This window comes from Poecilia reticulata, linkage group LG8 (assembly GCF_000633615.1).
Source record: "Poecilia reticulata strain Guanapo linkage group LG8, Guppy_female_1.0+MT, whole genome shotgun sequence".
In the NCBI taxonomy this organism is placed as follows: domain Eukaryota; kingdom Metazoa; phylum Chordata; class Actinopteri; order Cyprinodontiformes; family Poeciliidae; genus Poecilia; species Poecilia reticulata.
This window is the reverse complement of record NC_024338.1, coordinates 2,801,583-2,825,189: the sequence shown is the minus strand read 5'-3', so window position 1 is coordinate 2,825,189 and position 23,607 is coordinate 2,801,583. Positions and strand designations below refer to the sequence as shown.

Genomic DNA, 23,607 nt, shown 5'->3' with positions numbered 1-23,607 from the left:
TCTATCATCTGGCTTAATTTCATTTGAAATGAGCTCTTTTTTTTTTTTATTCCTCTTATCAATCGATCATGTAACCAGATCAGGTATTTTCATCTTACTTCCTTCTGCAAGTATCGGTTGTTTGTTACACAACAAGGAAGACAAGGCAGAGTAATGACTGGTGGCACGCAGGGCTGCCGGTCCTTTCTGTTCCCCAGGTGTGAAAACGGCAGCAGTAAAGAAATGTTGACCTTCACAGGTTTTCTATGAATCCTCAAAACATTTCAGGCTTCAGAAATCGTACTAACTACAATAAAACAAGGTGCCATATTTGATTGAAGTATTTTATTAGCTTGAAGTTTGACAAACTGTGGCGTTGTTTACTGGAGGGCTTTAGTTTTTGTCTCCCAGATGTAACTGAGTTATCCGTAGACTAGACGGTATCCGAATGCATCAAATTGGACGCTTTCCTGTGATGCAAATTATGTAAAGAAATGAGGCATTACATCAGTCATTGATCTGTGTAAGTGCCTTTCCATAGAGAAGAGTCGCTGGCCATAGCTTCTGCGTGCATTACCTGCGCTCCTGATCAGCAGAAGCATCTCGGATCATAGACACAGTGGAGCTAGTGATGTGGTCCGAATACTGTTACCTGCAGAAATCTGGAAAAAGATGGTTGAGATTTAATGCTGCAGCTTCCTAACTCCTTAGAGCTTATCTTAAAAATGTTTGCAGTTTTTTTAATGTTCAAGTGCAAATTTATATTTTATTTCCACAATTTGGACTCCAAAGTACTCATTTTCAATAACTTAGAAAGTCACCTAATGTTTCCTAGTCGTCAAATTGAAAGTATGTCTATTTTTGTGAGTTACACACATTATATGGAGTTTTACTGAATAGTTTAATTGCGTAAAAAAAAATCTGTCTGATCTTCTGTAGAATATTTCAGCTTGTATTGATTGCTTTATTGAATTTGCTTTGCACCAGTAAGCACTAAGCTCTTATTTCAGCAGTAGTACAAAGCAGCCTCAGTCAGCATAATTTGATATTGAAGTAAAAAGGTTTTTTTTTTTATTATTCCTGAAAAAATGACCTCAACGACTTAAGAAGCGGTCATCATTAACCAGATTTTCATGTGTTTTGTAGTAATTTATAATTTGTGTTTTAGGTTAAACATTTTTTTTCCTACGTCTTATTTTAAAGTTATTAAATTTTAAAAAATGTGCTCATGTTGAATGAATCAATACATCAAAATGGATTTCTGTAGCACCTTTCATTAGAATGTGGAGCCTTTAAAGGTGAAAAGGAGAACCAATTTCCCTGCAAATGGCAAACAAAGTAGACATGGGCTCTTGAGATTCTCACCTTGAGTAATAATTTTGTTAGTAACAGGACAATTTAACCTCAATTATTTTTGTTTGCCAACCACCTCTCAGTTTAGAAGCAGTAGATTCTGTACAGCTTCACCTCAACATAAGTGATTTATGTTGGTCTTTTAGTATCCAGATAAGGACTATTCATACTTTTTATTTCTTAAGGTAAGAAATACCTTTTGGTTGTTTCTAGTTAAAAGCAATCTGTAGGCCCAACCTGAAGGTGAAAGTCTATAGTTTGTGTCCAGGATGTGTGGGGTTTGCAGAGAACAAGACGGCAAGTATGAAGGAGCATTTTAAGCATAATTCTAAAAAAAGATGATAATAAAAAAAATCAATATATATGTATGTGTACTGAAAAAAATAATTTTTTTTGGATATTTAGGAAATAATGAAAATTTGTAAAGTTAAATGAAAAATGTATGTTTTATAGAATATTAAAAAAAATCACAAACCTGATGTTGGGAAGCTACTCTCATCCATAGTGTTCAACATCAGTAAATGTAAATATAACATTTATAGTACAAGTGTGGAATTACAGGTAGTTTAAATATAAAATCAATAAAAAGAGCAATCAAATATAGTTAAAAAAAACCCCCAAAAACTTGTGGTTATCAAAAGCATAAAACCTCGCCCCAAATATAAATGTACATAAAAAAAAACAAAATACTCAATCAAAATATTTCCTTAATTCAAAAATAAACAGTTTTGTAAATTTACCAAAAAATAAAATCCTTAGATATTTAAAAGATGCGTCTTTGGTTTACATTTAAAAACTGGAACAGTTTCAGTCTTCCTCGGCTCCTCGGGGACATGTGGGACCCTCGGAGGCGTGGGCTGTTGTAAGTTGCGGCTCCGTCGTACGCTTTAGTGACAGCTGACGTACTGGGAAATGGATCCATGTAGATCTCATTCACCAGAACTTTAATGCCCCAGGAATGTAGGCATGTTTGCATGGCTCACTGAAAATTTGCCTCACAAACTAAATGGTGGGGATTTTTCTTTTTTCATCTCACTAATGCCGATGGGGAAAAATGCAAATGCTCATACTTTCCAGTTTCATGTGATCGGTGAAGAGTATGTATAGGAATAATGGATTTTTTTTTTTAAAGGAAGATTAATAACTTTGAGTTAAGATAACCTTTATGTTTAAGCCACTATAATGATGTGGGCTGTTGCAAGCTCTTAACATTTTCTCAATCTATAAACTGATTAGTCTTTGTTTTTGTTTTGTTTTTCAGACAGGCTGACGTCAGTCCCAGCTGTTCCCAGTTTTGCTGTTCCTTGGACCCTTTGGGTTGAGCCCAGTCGTAGCCGTGCAACATGGAGCGTCTCCACTGCGTGAATGAAGGCTGACCACAAAGAAGGCGGCGCTCCAGATGACGTTCCCAAGTGGCCTTGTGGAAGCAGTAGCTGCGTGTTGGAGTGCTTTTTCATGATTACCGTTGTATGTGTGTCAGCGGGAACAGCTTAGCGAAACCCGCCGTTTTCATCGGGCCAGGGAATGAGACTGGAGTCAAGAAATCCACAAAAAAGGAGCTCCTGTTTATAACCAACATCCTCGAAAAGCTGTATGATTGACACACGGGCCACTTCAGCTGCTGTGTTGGCTCGTTTAAGTGTGCGCGGGATTTTTTAACAGCAACGCCTCTCCTCTGTTCTGTGATATCTGTCTCCTTCTTTAAAGTGCCCTCCATTACTGTTGTTGGAGTTTCTATGGTTTGCATGGCTGGAGAATAACCGTGGAGAGGCCAGGGTATCACAAGCTTATGGATTTTGATAAGAGAGGGGGCAAAGGAGAGACAGAGGAAGGCAAAAAGATGTCTAAGTCGACGGCCAACAGGACTGGCGGCAGGGGTACAGGGACCAATTCTGGAGTTCTTATGGTTGGCCCGAACTTTCGTGTGGGCAAAAAAATCGGCTGTGGTAACTTTGGAGAGCTGAGGTTGGGCAAAAACCTCTACACTAATGAATATGTGGCCATCAAATTGGTAAGTGCTCGTCTCTTGAAACTTTCCAGTCAGTTGCTGTTACTCTGTCTGCATAGTTTGCATCCCATGTTACAAATGCTTCTTTGCTAATTTTATTAGCCTGAAAGTGTTTTTGATTTTAAAATGCAGYAGTTTTTAAGTGACACAGAGAAACAGGAAGTGAATAGAGTCTGTCTTTTTCCCACATCTGGACCTCATGAGCGTTTCTGCCTCTGTTATGGCAAAGAAGAGGACGAAAAAACTCACAGAACACTATCTAAATCCAATAATTTATAAAGTTAATTACAGATTAAACTGTTCTGATAAATGCATTCTTACACATTCTTATCCAGACTACATCAAACTACATTTCCATACTTTGGGACACATTTGAGGGACCTTGTTTTAGAAATTTAGACTTTTCTTAAACAACTGTTCAGCATCGGTGATGTTTATTTCGGTGAAACCACATAAAATGTCGAGGCTTGTTTGCTTTCTGATTGCCCAACAGTTTCCTCTGAACGCCTACTTCTCTTAACATCATTTCTGTTGTCACTTGTAGAGTTTGGATTGCTTTCTGATCAGTCATACGTTCTTCCCCAGGAACACTTTGATGTCAGAAACATGAAACTGAAATTCTGGTTTAGTCTAGTGTCCATACTCTTGGTGTGCTCGTCATTATCCCTACAGCTACTTCCATGTATGTTTCCTCACCCGTCATGACTCTTTCTCATGTGGATGCCAGGATGTGTGCGTGGGCATTCAAAAGCTCTGTGGTTGGCACAAAGCCATAATTGCACTTCTGCTCTCCTGAAATCTTTAATTGCACTCTCTGCCTCAGCCCCTTTAGCTTGAGAACCTCCCATCTGTTGGGTATTTTTACCTCTGTAGTGTCCAGCTATATCTGGAACAAGCAGCAGTGCCATCTTCATCTGCCGCCAGGACCTTGCAGTCCCACTAGCATCTATCTGGATGAATCATAGAGAGGATGAAATGTTGGACTCGAGAAAGACCCAATGAAAGCAGGGTCGCGTTTGTACTTTTACAAGCTATTTTTAAGTACTTAGGAAGAAAACGGGCTTTTTTTTTTTGCTGTGAATTTCATCTTCAAACTTGATTTTAACTTGCATTATTCAGATTTATTTAAATTCAGTTAAAAAATACTGAATTAATCCACAGAGGAAAATTAATATAATTGTTTTTTAGGGGGCGCCTTATGGAGTACAGCAAAAAAAATGAACATGCACTTAGCACCACACTGTGACCTTTTCTGTTTGTCACCTCAATTACGTGTCAAATCTAAAATAATGCTTACAGTCTTGGCGTCATTAAAGGGAATTTGATGATGCAAGATTCTGACTAATGTTTTGCTCAGGGTTTTAAATAAGTTGCAACATTTGGATGCACCCAGACTGTTTACTGTTCCTTTATCACTTTGTCTATTAAGTTACTTGATATCTTGAGGAGTCACATTTTTGCCATCTCACTTGCAGATTAACAATTCAGTGCAGTTTAGAGATATAGAGATGTGATGGTTTTGAAATCTACAAAAATGTTATTTAGTTTTTTTTTCATCCTTTCATCAGCAAACACAATTGGCATTTATTTTAAATCTAAAACGGGTCAGTGAAGAAAGGACATTAGTTGGCTGGAAAAAAAAAAGAAATTGATGAAAAATTTATTTAGAATGGCATTAACTGGCCAGAAGGTGACATTTTTACTGTTGGGGGGGGGGGGATGAGTTCAGCTTCTGCTTCAAATTAAATGAACAAGCATTGTATGTGTTGTCTTTGTGCAGCTTGTTGCTCATGACTCACTCACCATCAATTTGTTAAAGGTAACTGACATTTGTTAATGTCACTGCTATTTATTAAATTAACAACTAAAGGGCCGCATAAGATTAGAAGATCGTGCAGTGGTGATAATATTGGTAAATATTGAAGTAGATACTTCCTTTCTTCTCTTTGTACTTTAGCACCTACTGCCATGAAACTCAATTCAGCAGAAAATTAGTATTAGACACAGTAACAATACAATTACTGCATTCCAGTCCTTTGTGATATTAACATTTTGCAAACTGATATTGCTACGGTGGTATGTTGTGCTTCCCAGAACAAGTACGTTGTGAGTTTATGATGTCTGCAGCACAAACACACAGTCCAATCATTGTTCAGATCCCTGTTTTTACAAGCAGAGAAGATCCTCTAAGCTTCTTTAATGGTCTTCAGACGTGACATTTGTAGTCGAGTCAACATCTGAGACATCTTGTTGGGGATTTTTAAGGAAGTTGCATCACTGGTGTTTTGACCTCCATCTGTCCAGTCATTGTTTCTTCCCATTTATTGTTAGGGTTGTGGTGGCTTGTGCCCTTCTCATTGGGTGGGAGGCGCGTATATCCTGTAAAGGTCGCGAGTTCATCCTATGGAAAACGGATGCTCAGTACATATAATCCTGCTGTCACATGCAATTTAGAGAAGTCAATTCACCTTCTAGTCAGTAGGACTGTAGTAGGAAACCAGAGTACCCAGAGAGAACCCACAACTGTACAGAGAGAACATGTGAGGGACCATCGTGTAGATTCCCAATGTTCATCATGTTAATGTTTTTGACTAAACACCAGTGGTTTTCACACTTCCGCTGATGTGCTAATAGCAGAGCAAATATTTTGTTTAACGCGTTAGCTAACTTTGAAAACATTTAGCGCCTTTGGCGTCTCCTAAAGTAATTTTTCCATATAAAATAGAAAACACGAATTTACTGTTTTGTAAACTTTCATTTGAATAAATTTTGACATCTGTGAAGTTTTGGATGTCAACTTTTAAGATTTCTTCAAGTAGTTAGATGTTTATATTCATGCTCTTATGTTGAGGTGTGTAAAATAAATTGTAAAATAATTGTAAAATAAAGTTACAGGTTTTTTTCACTGTAACTGTAACATGCAGGAACGAAATAAAACATGGACAGTAGAGAACAAGATATAAAAATACATACAATATCTAAGCGCATCATAGAACATGCAAATTATGTCAGAATTACATTGGTGCTCAAGGGTTTTAGTCTTTTGAGAGCAGATATAATTTGGATTTAGCTCTTTAGCATTAGCTTCTGCTAAAAACTGTATTGGTGTAGTTCTTTAATGTAACAGGACTAATGTTTATAATTAGTGTTTTATAACTTACTTCTTATTTTAGTCCACCACTGGAACAAACAAAGACTCCTTGGACCACTGCTGACGTAAAGCCGTTATAATATTTTAGGAGTTATATCCTCGACAACAATATGGCTACTCCATTAAATCTGAGAAGTCGGTACCAAGTTCAACAGACAAACCAGTTCGGATTGGGAGTCCTTAATGGTGCCTGACTCGGCTGCAAGCAAAGCAGGGTTTGGTGACAAGTTGAGGCTGAGTGCTGAACTTGTCTAGTTGTCTTTTATTTATGCAACTTGAACAGAAAGGGGAAAAAATATTCATGACTGCACAATGTCACTTTGACCTGCGGAGGCTCTGCGTTAGTAAGGAGGAAGTGAGGCGACAATATGTCTTTAAGGTGTTTTTATTCAGGAGCTCCAAGTTACACCAACACCCTCTTCTCTCTTAGTGAAACAAAGCAGCTTACATTTATACCTGAGGCAAGTTCCACTTACCCCAGGTGAAGGGGTGATCAAAAAAGGACAAACAACAAACACTATTTACACAAACCTAACAACAATAAATGATCCAACAAATATTTACATGCATGCAAATTATTAAAACTAAACTATTCTAAGGTCAATCAAAAAGTAAAGGTAACAAAATAAATCCTCAGAGTATTACCCCTCTTAATGGAAGMTGGTAKGCTCCAGGAGCATTTGTCTCCCTCTCTGCTCCACCTYGCTGAGACACACCCAGAAAGGCAAGTACTCAATTAACTCAAATTGACTAATCTAAATCAAAACAAACTGACATTCCCCCCCCCACATTCTCTGAACAGGAAAGATGGCCAGTCTCCCTACCCAAAAAGAATGTTCACCAAATGTCAAAGTAACTGAAATAAAGAACTGATACAAAATACATTTGAACTGAAAATAAATAACATAATATCAATAATCAACATGGAATGGAACCCCTGGTCTCCATCACACACAAATGTTAGCTGCGCCAKTGCAGCCAGGGAAAAGAAAAGGATTTGACTCGACAGAGTTCGTGGTTGCATTCTGGAGCCCTTCGCGGTCAGGCAGTCATTTATCCATTAATTTACAAGTTGTTTTAGTTCATGAGACCAACATCTGTTTTCCCCAGAGTCAATCGATCAGTTGGCCTAGTGCTGCATTTTTTTTTGGTCTACGCAGAAAAAAAAAAGAGCAAATGCTAATCTTAACACATTGATTACGTAAAATCTAAATGACTTGTCTTCTTGGTAAAAATTTTATGGTATAATTTATTACTTTGACCGCCTGAATAAAGGTTGATGATTTACCACACAGCCAGGAAAGTGACTGTGTTTATTACTCTGATATGGCTGCCTGATTTTAATCTCTTTGTTCTTGTTTGTGATAAATTGTAAACTCCAGTTTATGGAGGAGCATTTGGTGTTTAGTTGAAACCTTTTGATCGTCTGTTTTTCTTGTGTAGTCGCTTTGCCCTTTGAGGCACACCTTCCTGCAGCTGGGATGAAGGGGAATGCCACTGTGAGCACATGATCAGACAGATGTGTTGCACGCCTGTCCTCCTTTCAGCTGCTGTAAACGTAGTGGGAAAGACAAGAGAGAAGGGAGAAACAGAGTGCTGAAAGGTTGCCTTTGTTGGAAGGCCCTGTCTACACGACCGTCGGTCCAGCTGCGTGTTTTCTCTAACTGACAGACCTTTATGCGACCGAGGGTACACTGGGCGTTTTAGGGGAGATCCAGGGACCTCAAAGGGGGAAAAAAACCAGTTTGTTTAAATTAGCCATCCGATATTTCTCCATCTGTCTTCAGTTTATCTTAAAAATGCCATCAAGCCCTTCCTGCTTGGACTTTAGTCTCTTTTCCTCTCCTGTGTTTCACAGTGAGACAGGAGGGTGAGGTGGACTTCTCACAATCACTTCTGATATCATCAGTTTATGAGTGATAATTAGCTGGAGAATTCTCTCCGCAGCGATTACTCCCTTTGGCCACGATGGGCAACTGTAATATCTCTGGGAAGCTTGTGGGACAGCAATAAGTGAATGCTGTAGTGTTGACACTTATTGTACAGTGTAGGGTGTCTCTGTCACAGGCTGATATTGGAGTGACTGTCTAGGAGGATGAACAGAGCCCCACTGTGCTTTGTGTGTCAGCCATGTCCATACACTGCAGCGTTTTACAGGGACTGAGAGTAATGAATTTATAGTCTGACTGGTTACCAAATAAACAGGTCATAAAACTAATATTTGTTGATGTATAGATGTGAAAATGTACATTTTTAGTTTCAATTTTTTTCATGACAGATGGATATGAAGGAGACTTGCATTTTGTGTTCAATATCAGTTCAATACAGAAATCATGTCTGTTTATGTTTTATCCCCCAAATGTAAGATGTGTTTTGGCTGATATGTTTTTCTTCTGCAAATTCTATAACAGCATTACTAAATACTTCACCATGAAACGGCACAATTGCTTTACTTACGTTAGCAGGAGTGGACTTACGCAAAAAATGAATGATGAATTTTTTTGTTTTATCATTTCTGTTAATGGAATGAGAAAACTTTGAGTCTGTGTTGCTCATTCCATCGTTATGTTACCTTCAGCCACAAAGTGTTTCCCTAGACTTCTATTGACATTTCATAGAAAAAAGTTTTCTTTTTTAATTTTTTTTTWAATTTATTTTTCAGCAACTCAAATATTAGCCGTACTAAACAGATTATTTTTGTTGTGACAGAAAATCTCTGGTCCAGAGTTTAAATATTTTCTTGTCTGGTTTTTGCCATTTTTTCCCCAATATGAATGCTTCAGTCACTGCCTGCTTTCCATCATTACTTTGCCTTTTCAGCATTAAACTCTAATAATATGTACATTAAGACGTAACTCGTCACCCAGATTCCCATTCATCTTTTAATATCAGGAAATCTTTCATTCTCTGTTTCACCTCTTTCTCAGAAAAGTGCAAAGGTTATGTTTCTGTTGGTAATTGTTTGAAGTGTATATTGAACAGTAATGATGAATACCTCCTGTACCTGTTTTTATGTAATGGCTGAGTCACTAATGCAGAGGCATTTAAGCGAGATGGTTTCTCTGAGTGGAGTCGCTCTCGGTGCCTGTCAGTCGTGATATTAGGATGGAAATCTGAGGTGTTGTGTCCAGCTCTCCTGTCTGCCTCCCACTGAAGCATGATAAGCAGCTCTGGTTGCAGTCTAGCTCAGCAGGTTACACAAGCTGGGCATGAGGCAGTTGTCGGAGAACTGTGAAGCCACAAAAGCCTTATCAGCATGTTTTTCTGGAATTAAAGTGACATTTTGACGATTTAAGGTCCTCCCTTACCCTCTCAGGCCTTCGGGAGTGCATGCTGGGCAGACTGAATAAATCCTGAGATGTCAACAGCATGTAAAAAGCCTACCTTCAGTCAACTAGCTAATCCCCTAATTAATCAGTAGCCAGAAGCAACCCTGTTTGTACGCACAAACGCACATTGTTGTTTCTTTGAGAAGATTTTGTTCTAATACCTTCACCAGGGGTCTTGCTTGCAAAATTGTTGGAGCAGATAAATTGTGCAGCATCAAGCATGATGATGCAGTTTTGGTCAGAAATGCTTTAGAGTAAATTGTAACCTTACAAAATAAATGGGTTGGAAAATGGAGTAGGGTGTGTGCCTGCGAAGCACTGTGTGCTGTAATTGCACCTTCAAGGGTAACATCCTGGATGGATCACGGTGAAGCACTAGTCACTTTTTCCATTTGAACCTTTCCTGTCGGAGTCATACTGACATTGTCCATTATTTTAATTTAATGTGAGAAACTATAGGTCACTCTATTTTTATTAGATCTGGGTGATGGAATGAGTTTCCACTTATGGCTTCAATCTGTGTTTAAAGCATTTTAATTGAAGAGGTAAACTGGAACCAAAATAACTGAGACAGAATTGGATGATTATAATTTGGCAGAGGAGAAAAAAAAAGACCAGAACCACACCTCGGACTATTTTTAACAGTTTTGAGATRTACATGTTTAGAAGGAGATTTAAAGATGTTAAGACTTTAAATGCTCTGTCACCAAACAGGATAAATGCATGTTTCCACTACAGGAACAATTAGGGTTGTRCTTCTTAGTTTATAGATGATTTTTGGATGGATTTTGTTGAGGGGGAGTGATGAGCATTTCAAATGTTTTTTTTATTATTATTTTTTACATTTTACTCATAATTACATTTTAGGGTTTTAATTCGAGAATGTGTTCTTGCATTATTATGCCATTCCCAATATATTATTTAAAAATGATCACAAAACAACAATATTATCATTTATCGCAATAACTTCTGGGACAATTTATCACCCAGTAAAATTTATCGTGACAGGACATTGGTGTGGTTCGCTTTCACACTGCTGTCAAACCAACCAAACCCTTTGAAAAACCTGTTCTCCTGCTCGCCTGTGGTGGCGCTGCATGAAGAACCATTGAAAGAAACTGCATAAAAACCTCAGAAGAAGACTAGAGTGCAACTTCCTTTGTCACAAAATGTAAACAAAAAGGATTTTTGTGGTTTTAGGATTTGTGTTTTGTCTTTGGTGAAACACTACGAGTCATTTCTCTTGGTAGTGCGTTTCTTTTGGTTATATTTACCCAGAATTCCCTGCATTACAGTTAATGTCCTCCTTATAGAGCGGTCTCCGGCCGCTTGGCATACATACTGTAAATGCATTTGAACCGCACCAGAGTTCAGTTCAAATGGACCAGAGTTTGCATTTTTGGTTCACATTGGAGTTCGGTTATGCGTTCACACCTCCCCAAAATGAACCAGACTTTCCAGGCAAACGGACTAGAGTTTGATTAAAACAGACTGAACAGGGCTGGTGTGAATGCATTCTAAGAAGGAAAGTATTGCTGCTTTTGTTTACAGGTAACACTCCTCTGGGACACTTCTACTTATTCAGTGTTGATGAGATAGGAATGTTCTCTGACTTTTATGTGATTATAATTCAGTTTCATTTAGTGAATGCTGTAAAATGACAAGTATATGTCTAGAATGTCTAGGATGTCTAGAATACCAGGTTTTAATCCTGACTGCAAATATCTGGATGGAACAACGTGTGTAAGGGAAATCGTTTTTTTATTTTTTATTCACTCTGAAGCAAAAAAGTACAGCTGCTGTGCCTGAATCAAAGTCTTAATATTTTTATTTTCACTCTGATGGTGATAAACTTGTGCAGCGGAAGGAGTTACCACTCAGTGTTTGCTGACGTTATTGCCTCGTTTTGTTTGGTACGCCCAGTCCTTGAGGGTAAATAAAAATTCAAGGCAAAAAACTTTAAGTGAAAAAAATATCTTTGGGCCTCAGTGTTGACTCAAAACCCGCCAGTGAAGCTAATACCGTAGCCAGCTTGACAAGCACTAAGACTGATTTCTGGTTCAATTTTAAATCCAATACAAATAAATACTCTTACTACAGTACACTGTAATAAGAAAGTCAGCAACAAAACTTAGTATCTACTGTTGCTTGAGGGTGCTGTGTCATTACCAGCTTTTATTAGGACCTACTAAATTGGTATTTATCAAGTACAGACTCAATGAGAACACAACAGCGTTTGTTGTTTTCATGCCACGCCTTGCTCCTCTGTTACTGGACAAAGGAGACGTGCCTCTCGGCTTCATGTGTGTGGATGCCCAGGAACGTTTTATGTACTTTTTGCTCTCGTCTTACAGTAGCCTTTCACTTCTGCATATTCCTATTGAAGTACTTACGCCTTAGTTCTTTTTTCTTTCTCAATATATGTTGACAGATTTGTTGCACTGAAGTGTTTTTTTATACTTCCTGTGTATAAACCAGCTTTCACTGTATAACAAAACAAGAAAATAGAGATTTTCTTTTAAATTTAGTTTTAAAAAACTTCTTTTGAAATCCATAACATTGTGCAAATTGTACTTCTATTGGTAATACTATCTTTAACAGACTGAAAACATATGAAGGCTCTGAAAAGGCTAAATAATGCAAAGAGTCTAAATAAAACCTCTCAACATTGCCAAAAAATTCAAGTATAAAACTTAACATTCAAAGGCAAATACAGGATCCGTTATAATAAATAATCCGGATTTACTGAATGAAACCTTCCTGATAGCACTGCGGCTAGCTGATTACTGCTAGTTCTGATTGGCTGTTTCTGACTCGGTGGAGTAATTATGCAGAGCAGGGAGGAGATTGATTATTTTTTCAGAGATTATCTCTCATGTTAGGAGAGCGAAAGTTTTAATACGTGTGTAAAATGTATTTTTTTTTTAAGTTAGATGCTGCAGCTTTAAACAGAGGTTCGGTGTGAGAGTCACTACCAGGTGGAGCAGAAGCGGCGCTCCGTCTGTCAAATATTACTACCTRTARCGTGTAGCAGCGGTTCAACAGCGAGATCAGAACCACATCGCAGCTCGAAGACGTAAATAATTTTGCGGGTTATTTGTTTAGCTTTCTGACCGTCATGCTAATCCGGGTGAGTGTTTGTAGCTGTGTGCTGCTTTACCTGCTATCTGATCCTCCATATGTCTTTTTTACTGCAGTGAGCCTAGATGTAGCCAAACTCCGTCAAGGATGGCATTGTTTTTATGTCATATTAGMTTMGTTGTGTTGATGCATTTTGACGTGCTTCAATTTTCCGCCGCAACACGCAGACTTCCCCATTCACTCAGTGCGTTATAGTTCCACATCGCTTAGGATTTGTTGCTGCGCGTTTGTGCAGTGTGAAGGAAAGAGGAGACCAGCTACACAGGCAGGCTGCTAAATGAGAAGCAGGTGATCGGTATTGGCAACAAAGACCCTGATCGGCGATCACCGATCATGCACTTTTTCACGGAAATCGGCCGATTATGATTGGTGGCCGATCGATCGGCACACCGCTACTAATTCTTATTGTTTTGGCAGAATAAATAGCATCTAATGAAGAAATTGATACACAAAAGAGACAAACTGGACCATTCTGAATTTTGTGTATGTCCAGATAAAAGTTAAATTTCTTAAAAATACTGCTACATTAAACACTTGTTCCTCTTTGGTGGCTGCAATCAGAACCAATCAAGGGAAAATAACAACATGATTTAAATCTTTGGTCAATTGATCGGTACATTTGTAGGAATATCACAAATATTATCATAGTGACTAGGGATGTAACAAAACCTCCAGCTACTAAAACAAGAAACGATGGCTTCCCAAAAAATTTACAAGACCTTTGATCATGGCTGCCAAACCAAAAACTCCTTAATTGGTGTATAAAATACACAAATCTATGACTCACAATACGTTTATTTCGCCAGATGTGCTAAAACGACAGCAACTGGATGTCACGTCGCTGTAATTAGGAATGTTATGGTGTTACCCAGTGTTTCTCAACCTTTTTTTTGACCAGCGCCCCCCTAGCCTTTATCCAGGTCCCTCACCGCCCCCACCAAAAAATCTGCAGGCTACTTTGCACTGACCATTATTTTATTATTATTACTATCACTTTTGTAGATGTTTTGATTTTTATGCTTGTTTCTGTATTTATYATCAAAAATTATTTCCCAGAGAACAAAAAAGTCATGGGAATAGAAATTATTTTCACAGGTGTCTACGAAAAATGCAATGAACATTCAAGTTAAAATCAGTAGGCCTTGCAGCAGCCAATCRGAGTGGAAAAAATATTGTTTTGTGCCATTTTGTAGTTGTTAAATCTTGCACAAAATGACCAGATAAAAGATGTACAACAATGCCAGCTTAAACTTTGAACTATTTGCAAAAYGACTGAGTTCTGCAAATTTAAAACATGGATATAACTGTAACTACATTAATCATAACTCTTCTTCTCTTCAGTGTTTCTGTGAGTTTCTGGTGATGCAGCTCTGTGCTGCCTTCAGGTGAATGGGACATCAGAGTATCATTCACCCATATGGCATTTATTGTTCAAACCAGAGCTTTCAGTGGAAAAACAAAAGTTCCAGGTCCTTTTAATGTCATACAAATATGAGCCAGAAACATGGATTATATCTTTATATAGACCTGTCAATTGATTTATAGATTAATGGTTTTACTGGACAGAAATTACAAAGAACAAATCTGGTTCTTAATCAAGTCCTAATGAGTCAAATTGAAAGTGTCATTGAGTCATCAGCCTCATGACATTAACACCGACATGAAAAATAATATTGAAGAAATAAATATATCAAATCTACTTAAAAACATAAATAAGTGATCAGTTCTTTACTGTTATGGTCTGTAAGATATACACTGCTCAAAAAAATAAAGGGAGCACTTAAGTGAACACTTAAGTGTTCCCTTTATTTTTTTGAGCAGTATATTTATTCTCAGTACCAGATGTGGTCTCAACAAACCCATGGCATTTCAATAATATTATTTTACCTTTTATCTGGAAATAGTGTGTTTATTATTGCCATACAGTCCTCTGTATTAATTATTGCTCAAAAGGTCTTCCCATACCAATTTATTCCTCTGTATTTACTTTAGTTTCTTAGTTTATTCCTGCATTTTGTTCTTCATTAATTTCCATTTAGTTTCATTTGATTAGTATTATYCTCTCTTTGTTTATTGCTATGTCCACTTTAGTTTCTTTCCTGTTTCTAGATTTATTTGATCGTTTATTGACGTTCACCATCAGTAATATTCACTCATCACCTGCTGCGCCGCCTAATCAACACATGTGATTAGGTGGCAGGTCGGTTATGGTTCACATCATGTTGATTTTTTCACTGTTCAGCGTCGGATTCTCTGTTTTTATGCCATAATTCACATCTAGTTCGTCGCTCCGTTTTATGTCCCACTTCTCATGTTTCAGAGTTTTGCGCAATGTGAACAACTTTTTTTTAAGCCCCTAAGGTGCAGGGCGGTCGGGAAGCGTATCGATGGGGAAAATGCAGACTGACATAAACCTTTTAAAACAAAGGAAACAATTTCTGCATTCTGATTATTGAAATTTAAAAGTGCTGTGTTGTTCTATCACCCCCGTTTCATACCGGACCACTTACAGCACCGGTTTTAACGCTATAAAATGAACGCTCCCTATCGTGGTATCACCCATGAAGGCATTTCTTTATTTAAATGGGTTCATTTTTCAGAGGGATACACAGTGAGGGTRTCRTGATTTTRGCTACCAGTAGCAGGAGAACGGAGCTGCGCCAAGAAGCTAACAGAAGCTAACAGAAGCTAACAAACACTGAATAGAAGAAGAACTGCCATCGATACCGTTGCAGCCAAGCATGATTTAATGTTACACAAGACAGTTTTACCAAGTTGCTCAAAGTCTAAACTGGCATTGTTGTGAATTTAAGGTGTAAAGTTTACCTTCGACTAAACGCCCCCCCAAAGGCATCCCAGCGCCCCCCTTTTGTAAAAATGTCTGCCAGCGCCCCCTGGCGTCCTCTGAATGCCCCCTAGGGGGGCGGTACCGCCCACGTTGAGAACCGCTAGGGTTATCCCTTTCATACCTGGAGTGTAATTTTAATGTAGAATTGACTTTATAAATATTTGCCATTGAGTCTGGCGGTGATGATAAAACCCTCCATTAAAATTTGGGTCTATGCAACAACTACAAAAGTCCTGATTGAACCATCACAGTTCAGTTCTGTGCAATCCCTGCAGTCCAAGATAATCACATTGGAGTTTGTTAGGCAGCTAATGGCTCCATCTCAGTATGTTAAATCTGAAACTGGAGATGTACTGCACAGCAGCCAGCTGTTGCTCTCTGAAAACGCTTTCTCATTTATACCACAAACACCTCTGTTCCTACAGACGGCGTCAATAAAGATCCCCGCCGCCATTTTCAATTGTCTGGGATCATTCAGCAAAACTACGCGGTCTGAAATAAGAGCTAATTAGCCCAAGAATAAATTAATCACACTGCAGGTTGTGAAATGGTTCAGTGCGAGCGAGCAAAGGTCGGCAGCTATTCTGGGTCGTATGCATAATGCTGGGTCTGTTGTTCTGGACACGGCATTCATATACGCACTGTGTCACAAGTCGCATCGGGTTCATAGATGATAAACAACGCAGATATTTATTTATACATTGCATTAGATCATCCCAGCTGTCCATCTTTCTCATACTGTCAAACAACATTCACTTTCTTTCCTCACCATGCCCTCGTGTGTTACGATTTTTCATTTAATCATATTGAATTAATCATTTTAAATCGATCAAAAAAATACAGATTGAAAATACTTCATGTAGGACAGAGCATTAGGGCCAGACTAAGACTTATAGTTTTTGAAATGACCAGAATATAGTTGTAATTTTATGTGCTCTCCTACATGAAAATGCTTGTTACTGCTATGCTAAGTTACACTTTTGCATATAAGAAAATGCTAAATCTTTAAGCATGTTTGCATCATATTATCAGTAGCAGAACTTTGAAACGTTTGTGCAAACAACTTTATTTTGAAGAAAGTACGACGCGGATTGAGCTGCTCACATCAAATGTTGATAACTCAGCTTTTTTCCTCCTCAAAACAACCTTTTCCATAATTTTGAGGAAGTTTATCCTTCCATGTGTTGTTCTTATCTCTGTTCAAGACTGTTCAGGTATGCATAAAGGAAGCCTATATGTGATTTGTACCAGAGACTCGGAAAACTCTTTGTGATGATAAAGCCTGCCTCGTCAGGCTTTCGCAGCTTGGCCCTGGTCATTTACACAGCTACAGCTTAGCCCATCTGCTGGGAATAAAGATGACTCCTAAGTACATGAAGCTGCCATAAGCCTGTGTTTCCCATTGTAAGCTGTTTTAAAGGGTCCTGCAGCTTGCTGCCATCTGTTTTATTTTTTTTTTACCTCCTTTTTATTTATATATTTAGTATTTTCTGTCCCTGTGCTCTCTGCCGTGGCTTGTCTTGTGTGAGACACACTCGTCTGTGTTCATGTGGGAGGCGAATGACGCTGCAGCAGTTCCCCACTCCACCTCCCAAACCCAGTCACGTGTTTCACTCCCACAGGCCTTCACTCCTCTCTATTGCCTCTTGTCTTCCACTCAGTTTCGTCTTTGTTGCGTGCATAGTTGCATTTATTCTCGCCGTGATGTCTCCTGCTCTGACCAAATTACCAGATAATGGAGAAATAATCCAATGTCTTTTTTTTTGTATTTTCCTGTAGTGTAAAAATAGTTTTTGTAGAATCAACCTTGATTATCAGGAGAAATATGTGGAAGTCATTTTAGTTTTCTCTTTTTTTTTTAAAAGAAAAACATTTCAATTGAGCTTTTCTTTTGACACCATTTTCTGGTCTTGTTTAGCCAATTTTGACTGGTTATTATTGTTCATATTTTTGCATTCAGACATTTTGTATTAATTTAAGCTGAAAAAGTGCATCAAATAACATTAGTTGATGAATTAACTGACAAAAATATTGAAAGTTTTTAATTCTCCTTCATCTGATGAATAAAGAACCAAAAAAACCTCTTTTTTCAGTATTTTGTTTACCAGTTTCTGTTTTTAAAGTTGATCAAGTCTCCAATCTTTAGCCAACTGGTTATTGATGGTTTAGCACTTTTATTACACATCTATCTTTGATCTCTTAATGGATACAACTGGTCATTTATTAGACTCTCCTTATTCTCTTCTTGCTGTTCCTCCATTTCATGCCATTTTTTATTTTACTCGTCTTCTTTTGAATTTATGAGAAACCTTTTCTGTATTAGGGTGCTTTGCTTAATGATTAAAAGTCCAAACTCAATCTTTCCTGCCCTTTGTGTTATTTTCCCCCCTCACTGTCTTCCTGCAACGTGATTAAAAGAGGTTTAATCATCAGTTGACCTCGGCTGATATGAGATTCTCGGGTGTGATGAACCGGAGTAAAAATAGAACAAAATTGTTCTGAATGCCTTTATTTATAACAATTATGTCCTACTGCTAATACTCCCTTGAAAATATAACATTGTAAAGCATATGATCCTTTTTTATTCTCTTTGTCTGAACTTTATAGAGCAACACAAAGCATCAACAGGCTGATATTAGCAGATGACTGGCTGCTTGTGTTTTCCACACCATCATTTTCTGTTTTTCACAACCAGAAATATCTTGAAAACAGCTGAATTTGTGTCAAAGAAAAGCGTTTTTTCACCTAGCTGGCTGGCAGTGTGCAGCTAGAAAAGCAGAAGATGTTTGTCCCAATTTAACCAACTGGTGTTGATGTTTTTTGGAGTCAAACATATGTTACATGCTTGCGTAATAATTTCATGGTATGTTGAACGAATTCAGCGAAGCATGACTACTGTGCGCTGCTCTAACCGAACTGTCGTTTGCCTGTTGAATCAATCAAGTTGAATATTAAAGATTAAGGCAGATTAAGGGCAAGGAATTAAGTTGATTGTGTTGGTTCTAACCTCGCTAAGTTTGTCTGAAATGCCCTTGTCATCACCAAAGTGGGGTTAATCAGATTACATTTTAGGTTGTGAGGCTTCAGCTGGCAATATAATGAACAGTAGGACCTGGTGGCTTGAATATCAGCCATGTCATCACAAAAGCTGCTGTGTAGCAGCTTAAAACACTTTGCATCCAGCCTCATCCCCCACAGTCAACTCAAGTAAAAGAGTGTTCAATCGTCTCTTTACAAGAGTATAGCTTCGGTTAACAAATATGTGATAATGAAGTTAATAAAATGAAATTGACATTTTTAAGTTGATTGATTTATCTGCTGTGTATTTATAATTTCTTTGTCTTTTTTCTTTCAGGAACCCATAAAGTCCAGGGCGCCACAGCTCCATTTGGAGTACAGATTTTACAAACAGATGGGAAATTCAGGTAAGATACATTCAGCTTAACAATAACAGATCAATGTCTAATCAAATCCTTTTACTACTGACTGCTTTGTAGACCACAGAGCATGGAAAACACACATAACTCCAATTGTCTGTTATGTTTCTTATGAACAGAGTGAAAATTTCTACTAACATCAAAGAATAATTACTTAATATGTTTAAGGTGGTTCCTCCAGTGTCCAGTTTGCGCAAAGCATTACATTTGTCACAATAAATATTATTGTTTTTGTTCAATTTATACATTTTTGCATTTTTATAAATGCAAAAATATATATTTTTATTTATAACCATAAAAATAACTCGTTTTATTTATGGTTTTGGTTGTGTGTTTTTTATTTTAGTTTTTTTTTAATTGTTTTTCCTTGCTGTGTTTTTCATGTGGATATTTAAAATATTTTCCAGAAGAAGGCAAACTTGAATTATTCCATTATCAATATATTTCTTGAAAATGATCTCAAAACAGTAATATTATTATTTATCGTAGTAATTTCTGGGTCAGTTATTGTCCAGAAAAATTTGGTGTAAATTTTTGTATAGTGTAATTTCACTGGTTTAGTTATATAATTAGTGGCAATCTGTTGTCTAATATGTACCTTTAAAGATGTTTCATATTTTTTTAGCTTTCTCTCTCTCTCAATAAACCAACTTGCTGACAGGCGTAATTTAAATTATATCACACAGCTGTTTGATAATACACATATCTAATCTGTATTGTTCTTCCTTTATATCAAAGTTTGTTTTTTTTATTAGAATTATATTGGAGTTTAGCTTATAAATGTTGCGATTAAAGCTGCGTGGGTTTAAAAACTCATGCTGAGAGCTTGTAAGAGCACGGTTTTATTAGTGTGCGAAGGTTTATCTATCTAAGTGATTCTCCCACATCAAGTGTGTGTCCTGTGGTCAAATTTAGTGCCACGTGCGAGAGCCTTGGCTCCTTGCACCAAAGCAAAAGCCCTCCAGTGTTGATAAGGAGTTGGGGCATTAGGGTAGTCCTTGACTATTTATAGCTGGGCCTCTACAAGCATTCAAGACATTATGGTGTCTTCTTGGATAGCTTCCCCAGTCTCAGTAGCCTCTGCCTCAGTGATTAACTGTGTCCTGCCTGCAAACACTCACTGCTGTCAAGCTGCAGACGCTTCTTTTTGTATGGCTTCATCTTTCATTCTGACATGTCGACTAATCTTAATCTGTGTTTACCAACGAATACACAACACAGTCACTCTGCTCGTCACGTTCAGTGTCGTTACCATGGATGTGGGTTTCTGTTTTCCTCTGGTTTGCTAATCATAAACCTACAGAGCTGAAACAATTAATCGGATAAATCTTGACGAATCAATTTGTGAAATGATCGTCAAATTATTTAGTAACCGAATCAACTCTAATAAATCACACTTTCTGGAAGAACGCACTCAAAGGCGTCAAATCTGTTCAAAAAATATATAAATTTTGCATTTAATACACAAAAAATACCTTGTTCATCTGTAAATATGTTGTGCCCAGAACTCCTCAAGTGGAATAGTTTTTGCTATGCAACAAAATTCAATTAAGCACTTTTGCTATTCAATTGTAAATTGATTAATCAAAACAAAACAAAAAATCAACAGATCAGATCAATTCTGTGTTGATGTTTAGCCAAACAGAAAGGGCTGATCTTTTCACATGTTGATATCACAAGTAACTTAAATGTAAATTATTACTTTTTTGTATATTTAATCTATTTCTAATATTGCATAAAAAAGATTTAAGTGGTTTAATGAGAAATATGCACAATGTGCCATTTATTTTATTTGATTTATTGTCAGAATAATTGATAGATTAATCAGTTACTTAAATAGTAGTTAATAGCAGCGCTGCAAACATAGTATTTCAATTTGTTTGGAATTTTATGTAGAATAAAACAAAATATGTAAAAAAAGAAAAAAGAAAGAAAGCTGGAAACAGACAATTTTTCTTATCTGAGCTACAAATAAGGTCAATTTTTATTCATATTTCTGGATGTGTTTTATCAGTCAGCCTGCTTAATTTTTAATAGGACCTTGGGCCTGTTTTAAAAATGATTTTAGCTTTACCTCGTTCCATGTCCCTATGAGGTCACGGGGTCAGCGGTGCAAATTAAACCTGCTAAAAGGTGTGTCTCCTCTTTGGCCGTCCTCACCTGCATCAGCGCTACGTTCACACAGCAGGGCTTGGCGCTCAGTTCCAGTATTTATATTTATTTTGTGTGGTAGGAGGAAGTACAGCTTGACTGTGTAGCATGGCAGAAATCTAGGCGATAAATCTACTTATGTTGTCAACTTGGCTAAATGGGGACATGTGACCCTGCTCGTCCTGCCCAGATATGTCGTAGTGTGGACTACTCAGCTCTTAATGCCAGCAGCGGCTTATCTGCACACTCTTAATTCTGCCTTGCTCTAACACAACCCAGCTGTTGAGTCTGCCTTGGCATATTTGTGACTAAACTAACACTGAAGACTGAAACTTTATTTTAGAATTGGCTGTTTTTATTTGTAACTTGTATTTGGTAATGGAAACTGCATATGTGCTGTGTAGTGGTTGATTCGACTTTTACAGTTACAAATCTGTGGTGATGTATGTTTGATTGATGTCAAATATGGGAAGGTTTTATTATTCAGTGGTGGGTTTCAGCTTCTAATGGACCCATTAAGACTGGGAGGATAATGTGGTAGTTAACTGAAACAGGATCTGCTCTGAATGAAAGTTTCAGGACTCATTCATGGTATTCGGACACAACCGTTATCTCATAATTTAAGTCATATCTCTATTGTAGAATGTTTAGCTTTATTAAAATTTTTATGTGTGTGCTTTTGTCTTTTTGCCTGTGATTTAGCTGCTGCTGTTCCCTCTTTAAACTGCCTCTGGTCATTCATAAATCACAAATTAAGGCAATCATGTTCCATGTTTTTCATTTTGACCACCAACGAATTCACAGCTGTAGAAACCTCAGTGATTGATTCAGTCTCAGAGTTCTTATGTGAGCCCTGTTAAAGCAAATTGATGCATGTCCTATTGTCATACTAGAGTCRAGATGTGTTCAACCTGAAGTCATCTGGTTTTGTCATGGCTGCATCAAACTCTGCACACAGCGGGTCATCTTCAACCCCCGTAATCCTATCAGAAGTCTTAGCTAAAAGCTATTGTATTTATCTATTTATTTACTGGGTTGTTCGCCTCTACTGGTCTTTTATTGGACAGTAATTTGACAGGAAAAGGCTGGAGAGAGAAGGAGAAGACGTGCAGCGAACAGCATGTGATCAGATGCTGCTTAATCCCATCGGAATAAGCAATAAATCAGTTACTTGCATGATCAATTACAAAGAGCTCAATCATTTTTATTTGTGATTTTTTTTTTTTCTTTTTTCTACCAAAGACTGGATGACTAAAAGCTTCAGTCTGGCTCACTGGTCTCATCTAGCCTCTTTTTGTCAGTCGTTTCTATTATTTTTTTCTATTTATTTTGGTTATTTCAGTTCCAGTGTTAAATCTACTTTAGAAATCGATGTTTCCTGACCTTTGATGAGAGTACTTGCATCATTATTGCCTGAAAATTATCTCAAAATAACAATATTATTTGTTTATTCCAATACCTTCTGTGACAATTTAAAAGGGCAGCAAAATTCACCATGACGGGCCTAATGTTGCACAAACTTTGCTTGGCATCTTTAAACTCCATTTTTGGTTTATATTCAACAGTTGGGGTAAATTATTAGCAAAATTACACAAGAGGTTAAGATATATTGCTATGTAAAGGAAGTCCTTTTTAAGAGGTTATGTCATCAGTTAAYGTACAGGTGACACGTCAGTAATTCCCTCTATGTTTTTATGCATGCCGTTTAGTTTCAGGATTCAGCTCAATTAGATGAAGCAGAACAGTTTTCATATTGGAGTGAGTAGGAAAAGGAACAGCAGCTTTATCTAAATACGAGTGTGAATAAAGAAAATTAAAGAATATTCTCTTGTAATGCAATAAGTGAGTTTATATATACAAAGTGCAAAAGGGAATATGAACTAAACCTGCAAATTAATAGTTTCAACTAAATCTGTTTGCTTCTGTATCAGCAAAATATTTGCTGTAGTTCTGTCACAAACAAGGTATAGATTGAAAAATGCAGGTGAAAGCATGTGGGTTCATCCCTTCACTTTTTATTTTATACATATAGCACTGTCAAAATCAAAACAGCAACATCTTTCCTGCATATTTTTCTAAAACAAAATCCCCAATTAGATTTTTAGTCTGTAGACAAACACATGTAAGGAAAATAATTAGATTTAATTGTAATAATTGTATCTTTTTTGACTAGTTTTCAGCCTCACATTTTTTTTTTAGTTGTCTGTAGC

At 37.3% G+C, this 23,607-nt stretch overlaps 1 protein-coding gene and 1 long non-coding RNA gene across 8 annotated transcripts in view; one reads left to right on the top strand and one right to left on the bottom strand.

Moving 5' to 3' along the window:
• The window catches only part of csnk1g2b (casein kinase 1, gamma 2b), a 47,072-nt gene that overhangs the window by 4,081 nt on the left and 19,384 nt on the right, over positions 1-23,607 (top strand). For 5 of the 7 annotated variants that reach the window (XM_008415131.2, XM_008415126.2, XM_008415133.2 and 2 more), the window contains exons 2-4: positions 2,594-2,923; positions 3,040-3,343; positions 19,165-19,234. In XM_008415131.2, coding sequence (XP_008413353.1) covers positions 2,802-2,923; positions 3,040-3,343; positions 19,165-19,234 — 496 coding nt within the window. In that variant the 5' untranslated portion in view covers positions 2,594-2,801. Of the gene's footprint in view, positions 1-2,114; positions 2,195-2,235; positions 2,342-2,593; positions 2,924-3,039; positions 3,344-19,164; positions 19,235-23,607 lie in introns of those variants that run through there. The other 2 variants (XM_008415128.2, XM_008415129.2) reach the window with 2 other exon arrangements.
• On the bottom strand, positions 308-2,022 carry LOC103468225 (uncharacterized). The gene is made up of 3 exons (XR_534186.2): positions 1,808-2,022; positions 557-641; positions 308-449 (listed from the first exon to the last, which is right to left on the bottom strand). It is a non-coding gene; the product is annotated as an uncharacterized LOC103468225 (long non-coding RNA).